Source organism: Hemiscyllium ocellatum, chromosome 30 (genome assembly GCF_020745735.1).
Source record: "Hemiscyllium ocellatum isolate sHemOce1 chromosome 30, sHemOce1.pat.X.cur, whole genome shotgun sequence".
NCBI classification, from domain to species: Eukaryota; Metazoa; Chordata; class Chondrichthyes; order Orectolobiformes; family Hemiscylliidae; genus Hemiscyllium; species Hemiscyllium ocellatum.
In genome coordinates this window covers 13,047,559-13,060,462 of record NC_083430.1, presented here as the reverse complement: position 1 = coordinate 13,060,462, position 12,904 = coordinate 13,047,559, and the positions used below count along the sequence as shown (strand labels likewise).

The following is a 12,904-nucleotide window of genomic DNA, read 5'->3' as shown; positions in this document are numbered from 1 at the left end:
TGCAGTACAAGCAGATCATAACATACAAAGACCACAGGATGATTGAACAGAGTGAGGGATGCATGGTGGGCGGCACGGTGGCACAGTGGTTAGCACTGACTCAGGCCTCAGGCGACTGACTGTGTGGAGTTTGCACATTCTCCCCGTGTCTGCGTGGGTTTCCTCCGAGTGCTTCGGTTTCCTCCCACAGTCACAAAGATGTGCGGGTCAGGTGAATTGGCCATGCTAAATTGCCCGTAGTGTTAGGTAAGGCGTAAATGTGGGGGCATGGGTGGGCTGCGCTTCGGCGGGTCGGTGTGGACTTGTTGGGCCGAAGGGCCTGTTTCCACATGTAAGTAATCTAATCAAAGTTACTACTGCAAAGAAGATGCACAAAAATCAAGATTAACATTAGGTATGAAATTTGAAAGGTACTTTCAGAAGTCTAATAATAGCAAAGAGGAAGCTGTTCCTGAACCTCTTAGTCTGTGTGTTTCAGCTTTTGTATTTTCTGTCTGATGGAAGAGGTTGGAAGAGATTATAACCGGATGGGAGGGGTCTTTGATGATGTTGATAGCCTTTCCACGGCAGCGAAAAGTGAAGGTGGAGTTAATGGATGGTAGGTTGGCTTGTGTGCTGGCCTGGGCTATATGCACAACTCCCTGTAGTTTTCTCATGATTCTGGGCAGTTGCCATACCAAGCTATGACGCATCCAGATAGAATGCATTCTACAGTGCATCTGTAAAAGGGGTGTTAAAATGATAATGAAATTTGATATATATGAGACGCAGGTGGTGGTCACATATTTAGCTGGAAGGTCATTGGGATGGGACAAATAGAAAGAAATAGAAGAAAAAAATCCAATAGTTTTCATCATTTATATAAATGATTTGGATGTGAGCATAAGGGGTACAGTTAGTAAGTTTGCAGATGACACCAAAACTGGAGGTATAGTGTACAGCGAAGAAAGTTACCTCAGGCTACAATGGGATCTTGATCAATGGGCTGAGAATGGCAGATGGCATTTAATTCAGATAAAGGGGAGGTGCTGCATTTTGGGAAAGCAAATCTTAGCAGAACTTATACACTTAATGGGAAGGTCCTAGGGAGTGTTGCTGAACAAAGAGACCTTGGAGTGCAGGTTCATAGCTCCTTGGAAGTGGAGTCGCAGGTAGATAGGATAGTGAAGAAGGTGTTTAGTATGTCTTCCATTATTGATCAGAGTATTGAGTACAGGAATTGGGAGGTCATGTTGTGGCTGTACAGGACATTGGTTAGGCCACTACTGGAATATTGCGTGCAATTCTGATCTCCTTCCTATCAGAAGGATGTTGTGAAACTTGAAAGGGTTCAGAAAAGATTTACAAGGATGTCGCCAGGGTTGGAGGATTTGTGCTATAGGGAGAGGTTGAACAGGCTGGGTCTGTTTTCCCTGGAGCGTTGGAAGCTGAGGGGTGACCTTACAGAGGGTTATAAAATCATGAGGGGCATGGATAGGATAAATAGGCAAAGTCTTTTCCCTGGGGTGGGGAGTCCAGAACTAGAGGGCATAGGTTTAGGGTGAGAGGAGAAAGATAAGGGCCAACTTTCTCACTCAGAGGGTGGTATGCGTATGGAATGAGCTGCCAGAGGAAGTGGTGGAGGCTGGTACAATTGCAACATTCAAAAGGCATCTGGATGGGTATATATGAATAGGAAGGGTTTGGGGGGGATATGGGCCAAGTGCTGGCAAACGAGACCAGTGGACACGGTGGCACAGTGGTTAGCACTGCTGCCTCACAGCGCCTGAAACCCGGGTTCAATTCCCGATTCAGGCGACTGACTGTGTGGAGTTTGCACGTTCTCCCCGTGTCTGTGTGGGTTTCCTCCGGGTGCTCCGGTTTCCTCCCACAGTCCAAAGATGTGCGGGTCAGGTGAATTGGCCATGCTAAATTGCCCGTAGTGTTAGGTAAGGGGTAAATGTAGGGATATGGTTGGGTTGCGCTTCGGCGGGTCGGTGTGGACTTGTTGGGCCGAAGGGCCTGTTTCCACACTGTAAGTAATCTAATCTAATCTAATCTAAAAAAAATAACTGTTTCCTTACCAGATTAAGTTGGGATATCTGCATGGATGGGTTGGACCGAAGGAACTGTTTCCGTGCTGTACATCTCTATGACTGTCTGACTCTGTGTCCAGTGGAAAAAGCCTGAGGAAAAGAGCTCCATTCTGGACTAAAATCATGAAGCAATTTTTTCTATACACCGGGCTGTAGAAATCTGCATTTCTCACCCAAAACGTGGTGGATCAGTGCTTTTCAAATCTTTTCCCACTGCAAACCCATTTTGAGGCTTGAAAATTGTCATGAATGCAATATGAGAGTATGAATACAACTGTTCTATCTCCATTAGAGAGTTCCATGCTGCCTGCTGCTGTCTAAGGGTGACAACCTCAAATTTCAGCCTGTGACCTCACTGACAGTCCCCAATTCACTTTGGTAAGTCTTGTTGTAGTGCCTAGAGGTCAACTGAAATACCTGAGACTGACAAACCAAGCTGTAATCTATACCTTGAGCAAACACTGGCAAACCCAATAGATTTTTATTAAATATGATTAATGGGGATAGATCAATGGCGATAGGGGCCATTGGTTAGGAGGATCCTCTATGAAGGAATGTTCCCAGATTGGTGTAGTGTATCTTGTATATGATACACACTGCTGTCACTGTGCCATTGTGTAGAGGGAGAAAAGTTTGAAAAGGGGTGCCATTCAAAGGGGAGAGAGAGAGGGGGAGAAAGAGAAAGAAAGAAAGGAGAAAGTGCAAAAAGTAGAATACAAAGAAAAATGAGAGAAAGTAAGGGGGGCAGAGGGAAACAGGCCTAAAGCCGATTCTGTGAAAGGCAAATAATGAACAAGACTGCATCATGGCAAGGGAACAAAGGAGGCCTTCTATTGTAGTTGCCCATTTTTTTCAAACTTTGAGTACAAAATTTGGATGCAACTAAAAGGATGATGGAGGATTGAAGCAGCAAACAAGACAATCAAATGGAACTTATATAAATTGCATGAAATGTTGCTATGCTGATATGGAAGTTCTTTCTGTTACAATCGAGATGATGTAATGTGGCATATTTCAGATGGGGCCCAGTATTGATGCGAGGGTCACAATAAGACTTCAAGATGTCTTTAAGGTGTAGGACAGCTGTTTGATGTCTATTCCACTCACCATAGTTGTGAACACTGAGTCCACCTTCTCTTCATGTGCTTGTCGGAAGCCTGCCACTTTACACACCAGATTGTTGTTGACCAGGATTTTGTGGGCTGCCAGGATTTTGTGTACGTAACCCATCTCAGAGAGGTACTTCATCCCAGATGCTATTCCACACAGCATGCCAATAAGCTGAATAACTGTGAACTGGCCCTCATGTTTCTGCAGAAATAACCCATCGTTTTATCATTTTACTTGGATAGAAACAATCATTAATACAACAACAACATATAGTACGTCACAGTGAGCAGCTACATTCCATTTCTTCCAAATTGGTTTGGGCTTAAAATCATCTCCAGATTGTTGAGGGAGGCGGAGAAACAAATTCATGGATTTTGTTGACAGAAAGTCGGGTCAGATCAGTTAAGGTTGTGTGTGTGTGTAGACAGGTTTTGTACTTTTGTAGGAGTTAGAATGGATTTCAATCCCTTTAACCTGTGCTGGGTAACAATGCAGGCTAGGGAGTTGAGACTCTCCGAAGTATCCAACTTGAATTCGGAGTTGTCAGCTTTTTTCAGATGGGAGGTGATTGACCACTGGAAGTTCAAACTGTCCATGTGATTCCTGGGGAACCAGTTCCTAGGGACTTCCAAATGGTTCCCTATTACACCTCTCACAGTATATTACCACAATGGCTGTTTAAGATCTTGACCTAGGTGTTTGGATCCAGTCAAAAGATAAACAAAGTCCCTATGTTGAGAATGGCGCCTGCCCATCCCTTTCAGATATACAAGTCACCAATTGAGTTTCTTTCTGAGAATAGCTCACAGTAGATTGTCATTGTCCTGCCTAAAGATCACACTTGTTTGGATAATAACAGTAATTTCTGTGCTTTTCTGGCTTTTTGTATTTCGGTTTTGGGAAGGGAAGCTATTCTGACAGTTGGGCAATGAGTCTTGTTAAACCACGGCTATACTGTTTTAGAGGAGAGATTTGACTCGCAACATAAATTCTGGCATAAACATGCGTCTGCAAAAAGGAAAAAACATGTAAATTTGTATTTTCATAGCTTGCTATTGAATCTATCGGGAAGCATTTCACATACAATGATTTAATTTCAACCATTTCTAGGCAGTTATTTAACACATAGCAAGGTTCACAAACAACCTCACCTCTACATTTTAGTGACACAGGACACTTTCTTGCACATTTTTCCATGCCTTTTTAAAAATAATTGCTGGATCAGACAAGTGGAATTCTTATCATTTTGGCAGCAACTTCATCCCAAAACTACAGTGGTTCAGGGAGAAAACGCTGTGCAGAGCAACGAAGGGTAGACCATAAATGTGACCTTGCTTTTAAAAAAGCTCACTTCCCAAGATCAAAGAACACAAATTACAGCGAGCTGATTGGCCACTAAAAATAGTTTGAGTGGCCAATGTGGGTGCACTTCCAAATGGTTCCCTATTACACCTCTCACAGTATATTACCACAACGGCTGTTTAAGGTCTTGACCTAGGTGTTTGGATCCAGTCAAAAGATAAACAAAGTCCCTATGTCGAGAATGGCGCCTGGTGTCAGGAAACCTTAACTATATGCCTGAGCCACCAGAATGGACAAAAAGGAAGACAAGAATTTATCAATCTCAGATTTAAAATGAGGTCACACAATTAATATGCACGTGGAACAAGAGTTCAAATATTAACTGTCTTTTGGGTGCAGCAGTGTTTCCCAATTCCACTCCTGAAAACTCTGCTCTCTATTTTAGTCCATCACTCCCCAACCTGAGAAAATAGCCTTTTGCAGTGTACCCTAACTCCTTAAAACTACTCAAATAAGAGAGAAATGGATATTTAAAAGAATATCAGATCAGCATGACCCTATCAGAGAATAACCTCAGTTATTCAACCATCAATTATCCAAATTTTGGATTATCTGAACAAGATCTCAAGGTCCCGAAGAAACATTATCCGAACAATCATTTATCTGAACACAACATTCCCTGCCCGTCTTGTTCAGATAATTGAAGTTGTTCTGTAAATTATAGATCAGACTTGAGGGGCTGAATGGCCTATTGCTGTTCCAATCTTTTATGGTCTTATGGATATATGTGAGCAAACCATTGAAAGTAGTTGGTCAGTTGGAAAAAGTCATTAGAAAGGAAGACAGGATCCCAGGTTTAATAAATCAGAGAATAGAGTATGAAGATGAGATAAAGTTATGATAGGATTAATATTCCATTCCACAGAAGTGATTCTGTATGTAGGTTTGTTTGCTGAGCTGGAAGGTCTGTCTTCTGATGTTTCGTCACCATAGTGGGTAGTATCTTTAGTGAACCTCTGGATGAAGCACTGGTGGTGTAGCCCGCTTTCTGTTTATGTGTTTGATTTTCCTTGGGTTGGTGATATCATTTCATTTACTGTTCTTTTTCTCAGGGGTGGTAAATTGGATCGAAGTCAATGTGTTTGTTGATAGAGTTCCAATTGGAACGTCATGCTTCTAGGAATTCTCATACACGTCTCTGTTTGGCTTGTCCTAGGATGGATGTGTTGTCCCAGTCGAAGTGGTGTCCTTCCTTATCTGTATGTAAGGATACTAGTGAGAGTGGGTGATGTCTTTCTGTGGCCAGCTGATGTTCATTATTTCCTGGTGGCTGGTTTTCTGCCTAAATGTCCAACGTAGTACTTGCTGCAGTTCTTGCAAGGTGTTTTGTCAATGACATTAGTTTTGCTTGCTGTCTGAAAAGGGTCTTTCAATTTCATTAGCTGCTGTTTTAGTGTATTGGTGGGTTTGTGGGCTACCGTGATGCCAAGGGGTCAGAGTAGTCTGGCAGTCATTTCTGAGATGTCTTTGATGTAGGGGAGAGTGGCTAGGTTCCTGGTTGTGTTTTGTCTGCTTGTGGGGGTTTGTTGCTCAGAAATCGACGGACTGAGTTCATTGAGTACCTGTTCTTTTTTAATATACTGTATAGATGATTTTTCTCTGCTCTGCGTAGTTCCTCTATGCTGCAGTGTGTGGTGTCTCGTTGAAATAATGCTCTGATGCAGCTTCGTTTGTGGGTGTTGAGATGATTGCTTCTGTAGTTCAGTATTTGGTCCATATGTATTGTTTTCCTGAAGATGCTAGTTTGAAGTTTCCCATGGACTGTTCACTCAACTGTGATATCTAGGAATGGCAGTTTGTTGTTGTTTTCCTCCTCTTTAGTGAATTTTGGTGACAAAACATCTGAAAACAAGCCTTCTAGCTCACCAAACAAACCTACATTCAGAACCTCAACCTGAGCTGCAAATCTTCTCAAAGTTCGCCTATACCTATGGGCACATTATGCTAAAACAAGCTTGAAAATGGAAAACTCATGCCATTGGACAGAACATCACCTGCGAACAGCTGTACTTCCTGCACGAATGCCTAAAGAAACAGGTACTACCTAAATATCTTAAATACAAACTTCCCCTTATCATCCCACTAGCCAAAAGAATAGCAGAGCAAAATAGCCACAGACTGCTTAGAGAAATGATTAATGATGCCCACAATAGACTCTGTAAATACAATTGGGAATTTTGCGCCAAAAGACTTTACTCACTAATGCACCAGACTATGAATGGACAGACACAGTACAAAAACCATAGATATTAGACAGTGACAAACATAGAAAATGAAAAAAAATAACTAAATCTGCAGCAAAAATTAGACAACCTTATGCAAAATAACAACACTGACAAAACAGAAGCATAGGTAAAAATCCTATTTGACTGAACCTTAACAGACACTGAAGTAAGAGGATTAAATTACAACTTCCAGGATGTGGACAAGAAAGATTTCTTAACAGCATTAGAAACAAGACTGAAAGACAACCAACTCACAGAAGAAACCTAGCAAACCATCAGACAGACAGTTGTACCAACATTAAGCAGGATAAAGGAAGGAAACACGCTCAATACACAAGAAAGAAAAGCACTAGAAAGACTAAAAACTGTTATCCTGCAGACAAAGGACACTTGAGAGTCATTTTAAATCAAAGAGATTACATTGAGAAAGTGAACACACTATTTGCAGATACCAACACTTACCAACAAGTGATGATAGACTTGACCCAACTAAAGAACCGAATCACAACCTTACTCAAAAACAAACCTCAGAAATCTGGAGAAATAAATAAGACTGACTTCTAAAAAATGAAACCAGTGGATCCAACACACCATGCTTCTCTGGATTACCCAAAATTCACAAACCAGGAGCCCCCCTCAGACACATAGTCTCGCTACCTGGAACACCAACTTAGATTGGCCAAGCAGCTACACCAAACACTAAAACACTTAGTGAAAGACTCACACCACTCCATCCACTCCACCCAAGAATTCCTGAATACCATTAAAGACACCAAGATAGAAGAGGTCTCCTTTGATGTAACAGCTCTGTTCACATCCATCAACAACAACCTGACCAACGAAACACTGACTGCACCATTAGCAGAACCAAAGACACATACACCAAACACCACCAACATCATCAGCAAGGACAATATCATCAAGCTGGTAGTCCTATGCCTTACCACCCACTTCACCTTCAACAACAAAACCTACAGACCAATGGAACACCCATGGGATCTCCGATATTAGGGTTCTTTGCAGAGACAGTAATGCAGAGACTCGAACAAACAGCTCTGCCAACCATCCAACCTAAGCTTTGGGTCTGCTATGTGGATAATACCTTTGTCATCACTAAACTAAACAAATTAGAATAAACCTTCAAGATCATCAATAATACCCTTACTGGCATAAAATTCACTAAAGAGGAGGATATCAACAACAAACTGCCATTCCTAGATGTTACAGCACAGCAAACAACCAATGGGAAACTTCAAACCAGCGTCTACAGGAAAGTAACACATATGGACGAAATATTGAACTACAGAAGCAATCATTTCAACCATCCACAAATTAAGCTCCATTAGAAAAGTATTTCAAAAAGCCACCACACACTGCAGCATTGAGGAACTACGCAGAGCAGAGGAAAATCGCCTTGACAGTGTATTCAAAAAGAACGGGTATCCAATGAACACAGTCTGCCGATTTCTCAGCAACAAACCCAAACAAGCAGACAAAACACGTCCAGAAATCCTAACCACTCTTCCCTACATCAAAGACATCTCGGAAATGACTGCCAGACTACTCAGACCCCATGCCATCATGGTAGCCCACAAACCCACCAACACATTAAAACAGTAGCTAAAGAACTTGAAAGACCCTATACACACAACAAGCAAAACTAATGTCATTTACAAAATACCTTGCAAGAACTGTAACAAACACTACATTGGACAAACAGGCAGAAAACTAGCAACCAAGATACATGAACATCAACTAACCACAAAAAGATATGAACCACTCTCACTAGTATCCTTACATAAGGATGGGGAATGACACCACTTGGACTGGGACAACACATCCATCCTAGGACAAGCCAAACTGAGACATGCATGAGAATTCCTAGACGTATGACATTCCAACTGGAACTCTATCAAAAAACACATTGACTTGGGATCCCGTTTACCACGCCCTGAGAGAAAAAATAAGCGGAAATGACATAATTGTGGGAAATGGCATCGCCACAGGAAATGACATCACCAAACCAAGGAAACCCAAACACCAGTGCTTCATCCGGAGGCTCACTGATGATGTTACCTAGTACGGTGACGAAGCATCTGAAAACAAACCTTTCAGCTCAGTGAGCAAACCTATATCCAGAACCTCAACCTGAGCTACAAATCATCTCAAAACTCAGAAACAGAAGTGATTAGTGGTGTTTTAATCTGAGGGAGAAGTTGAGAAGGAGAGTCCTTCATGTTAACCTCAGCCAGTGCAGGGATTGAATTCATGCTGTTGGCACTACACTGCTTCCCAAACCAGTCGTCCAGGCACCTGAGCTAATCAGCCTTCAAACAAAGAATTCCTGTTGAATTGTTGTAAGATATCAGCTCCACCTCAATAAGGGTGCTGTGTCCAAGTCTGGGTAACATGGAAGATGTAAAAGCTTTCGACAAGTTATAGGAAAGATTAATAAGAATGGTTCCAAGGATGAGAGAGTTCAGTCATGAGTTAGTTTGAGAACTGAGGACTAAGCTCCTTCGAGAAGATTGCATGGAGATTTGATAGAATTGTTCAAAATCATAAAATGCAGAGAACCAGAGGATAAAAGTTTAAGATAAGGGCAGCATAGGAATGATCATAAATGGAATAAACTGCCTGAGAATGATGTGGAGATAGATTAGATTGCAGTTTACAGAGGATAATTAGATAAGCAATTGATGATTAAAAATTTGCAGTATTAAAACAAAAGGTGGGGGCAGTTGAACTGCTCTTGTATAAAGCTGTCATTGGCCTTCATTAGCCAATGGACCCCTCTTTCTGCTATAACACAGTCAAATTGCTGCAATATGGCTCTGCTAGGAGAGGGGCCAGTATTTAGAAACAAAAATCAGGAGATCATTCACCACACAATGTCAAATATTCATGATACTCTTAGGCATATATCGGGGACAATTAAGAGAAACCAAGAGTGTTCCTTCCTGCTTCTTTACTCGTTCTAGCTGGAGTATCAGTTGGTATTTTGTCTGCTCAGGTGGAAAACTCCAGACTGTGAGAGATCACACTGTGTTTCATTAATACATGATGCAGTGCATTGCTGTTTGGATAAAAATGTAATCCATTTCTTTTCAGAAACAATGTGATAAATTTGTGGGAAGTGAGCTTTCGCCAACTTTTATTGCACAACCCTATCTGCCCTTGTGAGGGTAGTGAATAGCTGCCTCTTGAACCACTGCAGTCCTTGGGGTAAGGAACAGCGACAGTGCCATTAGCAAGGAGTTCCAGGGTGTAGATCCAGCCAACAGTGAAGGCTGGTACAGTTCCACATCAGCAAGGTGCGTGGCTTACAGGGGAATTTGCAGGAAGAGATGTTCCCAACCATCAGTGGCCTTTATCCTTCCAGGTGGTTGTGGACTTGTCAAAGGAACCTGACCGAGTTGCTGCAGCGCGTCTTGTAGATGGTACACGCCGCTGCTACTGTGTCTGGGTAATGAAGGGAGTGAGTGGATATGGTGACAATCAAGAAGTGATGGTGTCAAGATACTTGAGTCTTGTTGGAGCTGCAGGGAATCCAGCAAAGTGAGGAGTATTCCAATTTCATTGGCATCCATTTTTAGAAGCTATTTGGCTTAAAAACAGGTCAGATAAATCTGACGCCTTACCCTCAAGAAGGAGTCTAACACTGCATTTCCCATGTACTCAATTACAATCATCATGGGTTTACCTGCAAAAAAGGAATCAGAGTGTTAGTGATGTTAGAATATAGTGCTGTAGAACGCACAGGGAAAACCTGAAATTACTGAACAAAGGCATTCTCATTCACAAGACACAGAGTTCTCCAACAGTCACATGCGTTGTTTTAATTAGTTTACAGCCACTGGCAAGTACAGTAACAGAAAAATTAAAGAATTTTGAAAAATTACAATCACCAAATACTTTGTACATCCAGGGTGCCATCCTATCTCAGAGTACTTTAAAAACCAGATACCTGCAGCTTCTACACAAACAACATTATGAGCAAAGCAAAATTTAGGATGTTGGAGCAGCATTCAATGTTGGTTTAAATCATTGTTTTAATAAAACATTTTGAAATGAATTTTATTTCTAAATGATGCAATAACGAAAAAGAAATTTTAAAAATAAAATCCCTACAATTTCGGGCTACTTGGCCCATCAAAGAGCATCTCACCTCACCCCACCTTTCCCTGATTAACCCAGCCAGCCAGCACATCCTTGGACACTACGAGCAATCTTGCATGGCCAATCCCCCCTGACATGCACCCCTTTGGACTGCGGGAGAAAACTGGAGCAAACCCACACAGACACAGGGAGAATGTGCAAAATCCACACAGTTACCCACAGGTGGAATTGAACCCATATACCTGGGATTGTGAGGCAGCAATACTAATCTCTCAGCTACCGCACTACTCCAGATTTTAAGATAATGGCTTGAATAACTGACCCACCAGTATTAATCATCTCACCTCTAAATCAAAAGGTTACAGGTTCAAATCCATAAGACCATAAGACATAGGAGTGGAAGTAAGGCCATTTTGCCCATCGAGTCCACTCCGCCATTCAATCATGGCTGATGGGCATTTCAACTCCACTTACCTGAATTCTCCCTGTAGCCCTTAATTCCTCGAGACATCAAAAATCTATCAATCTCTGCCTTGAAGACATTTAGTGTCCCGGCCTCCACTGCACTCTGCGGCAATGAATTCCACAGGCTCCCCACTCTCTGGCTGAAGAAATGACTCCGCAGTTCTGTTCTGAATTTACCCCCTCTAATTTTAAGGCTGTATCCACGGATCCTAGTCTCCTCGCCTAACGGAAAAAAATTCCTGGCGTCCACCCTTTCCAAGCCATGTATTATCTTGTAAGTTTCTATTAAGTCTCCCCTTAATCTTCTAAACTCCAATGAATACAATCCCAGGATCCTCAGCCGTCCCACTTCTGAGCTGATGGACTAGGATGGAACTTCCAGTGCAGTACTGAGAGATTGCCTCACTGAGACCCATCTTCACAAAGAAACATTAACCTCAGGCCCCATCTGCCTCCTCAGGTAGGTGTGAAGGTCTCACGGCTCCATTTTGAAGCTGAGGGACGTCTGAGCTAATAGTCACCCTTCAATATACGGGGCTTTACTCAGCGTCCTCAGCCAAAGTGGCCACGTTTCATGAAATGGGTGAGAAAAACCAATTCAAATGGCCTAAAATCATGAAAGGTGCTCGGGAAATGCAAATTCTTTCTTTCTTTGATGTAGTATGACTTCATGCTTCTCTCACCTATTATGAATGCTATTTGACTCACAACTCTTGGAGAAAGTGAGGTCTGCAGATGCTGGAGGTCAGAGTCAAAAAGTGTGGTGTTAGAAGACCACAGCCAGCCTGGAGCCTGCCTGAGTGGCTCTGCTTTTCCAACAACACACATTTTGACTCAGAACTCTGGGAGCCTTTTCTCCACCATCACGCTGCTCCTCTGCTTCAAACATTGAGCTCTGAGGAAGGGTCACTGGGCCTGATACGTTAAATCTGACTTCTCTCCACAAATTCTGCCAGACCTGCTGAGCTTTTCCAGCAATTTCTGTTTTGTTTTGTGATTGAGAACTGTCCGACTGATCTGTCTTCTGAAAATGTTCTGTGTCGCAGGGCAATTTCCCTGGCAGTAGATCCAGTCCAAAGACTGAACACCAATACACATTGGTGCACACTATGATCTGGACGTTTGCTGAGTCAGGATGGTTAGCGAGCCCTTTAACAATGGTGGGCACATTGTGATTCCAGATTTCCCAATTTTCAGCAGTGTCTTTTCTGGGTGCAGGGTGGGGAGAGAGGCAAGTCAGGGACCTCAGAAACATTATGGAGTCAGTCTCGGTGTTTTAAAGGGTCATGGTTCACAGCAGCTCAGAATTGTCATGATAAAACCTTTGAAGGTTGAATTCAAAATGTCCTCACCATAAATCCTCAAATCCTTTTTTTTTACATTTCAAAATTACGCTATATTCAAGAATAAAAACATCTTTATATGCATACATAGTTACTAAAGCAGTTCAGATCTGTACAGTAACACATGAAGGAACAAAAAGATTGGAGTTTGACTATCCACCAAACAAATCAAAGGCATTTCTTAGTTGTGCAAGACTTTACGTGT

General features: G+C 42.2%; 1 protein-coding gene across 2 annotated transcripts in view; it reads right to left on the bottom strand.

Moving 5' to 3' along the window:
* LOC132830037 (ephrin type-A receptor 7-like) overlaps positions 1-12,904 on the bottom strand; it is a 604,896-nt gene that overhangs the window by 36,595 nt on the left and 555,397 nt on the right. For both annotated transcript variants that reach the window (XM_060847499.1, XM_060847500.1), the window contains exons 12-13: positions 10,414-10,475; positions 3,183-3,386 (exon numbers count right to left, since the gene is read on the bottom strand). In XM_060847499.1, coding sequence (XP_060703482.1) covers positions 3,183-3,386; positions 10,414-10,475 — 266 coding nt within the window. The remainder of the gene's footprint in view (positions 1-3,182; positions 3,387-10,413; positions 10,476-12,904) is intronic.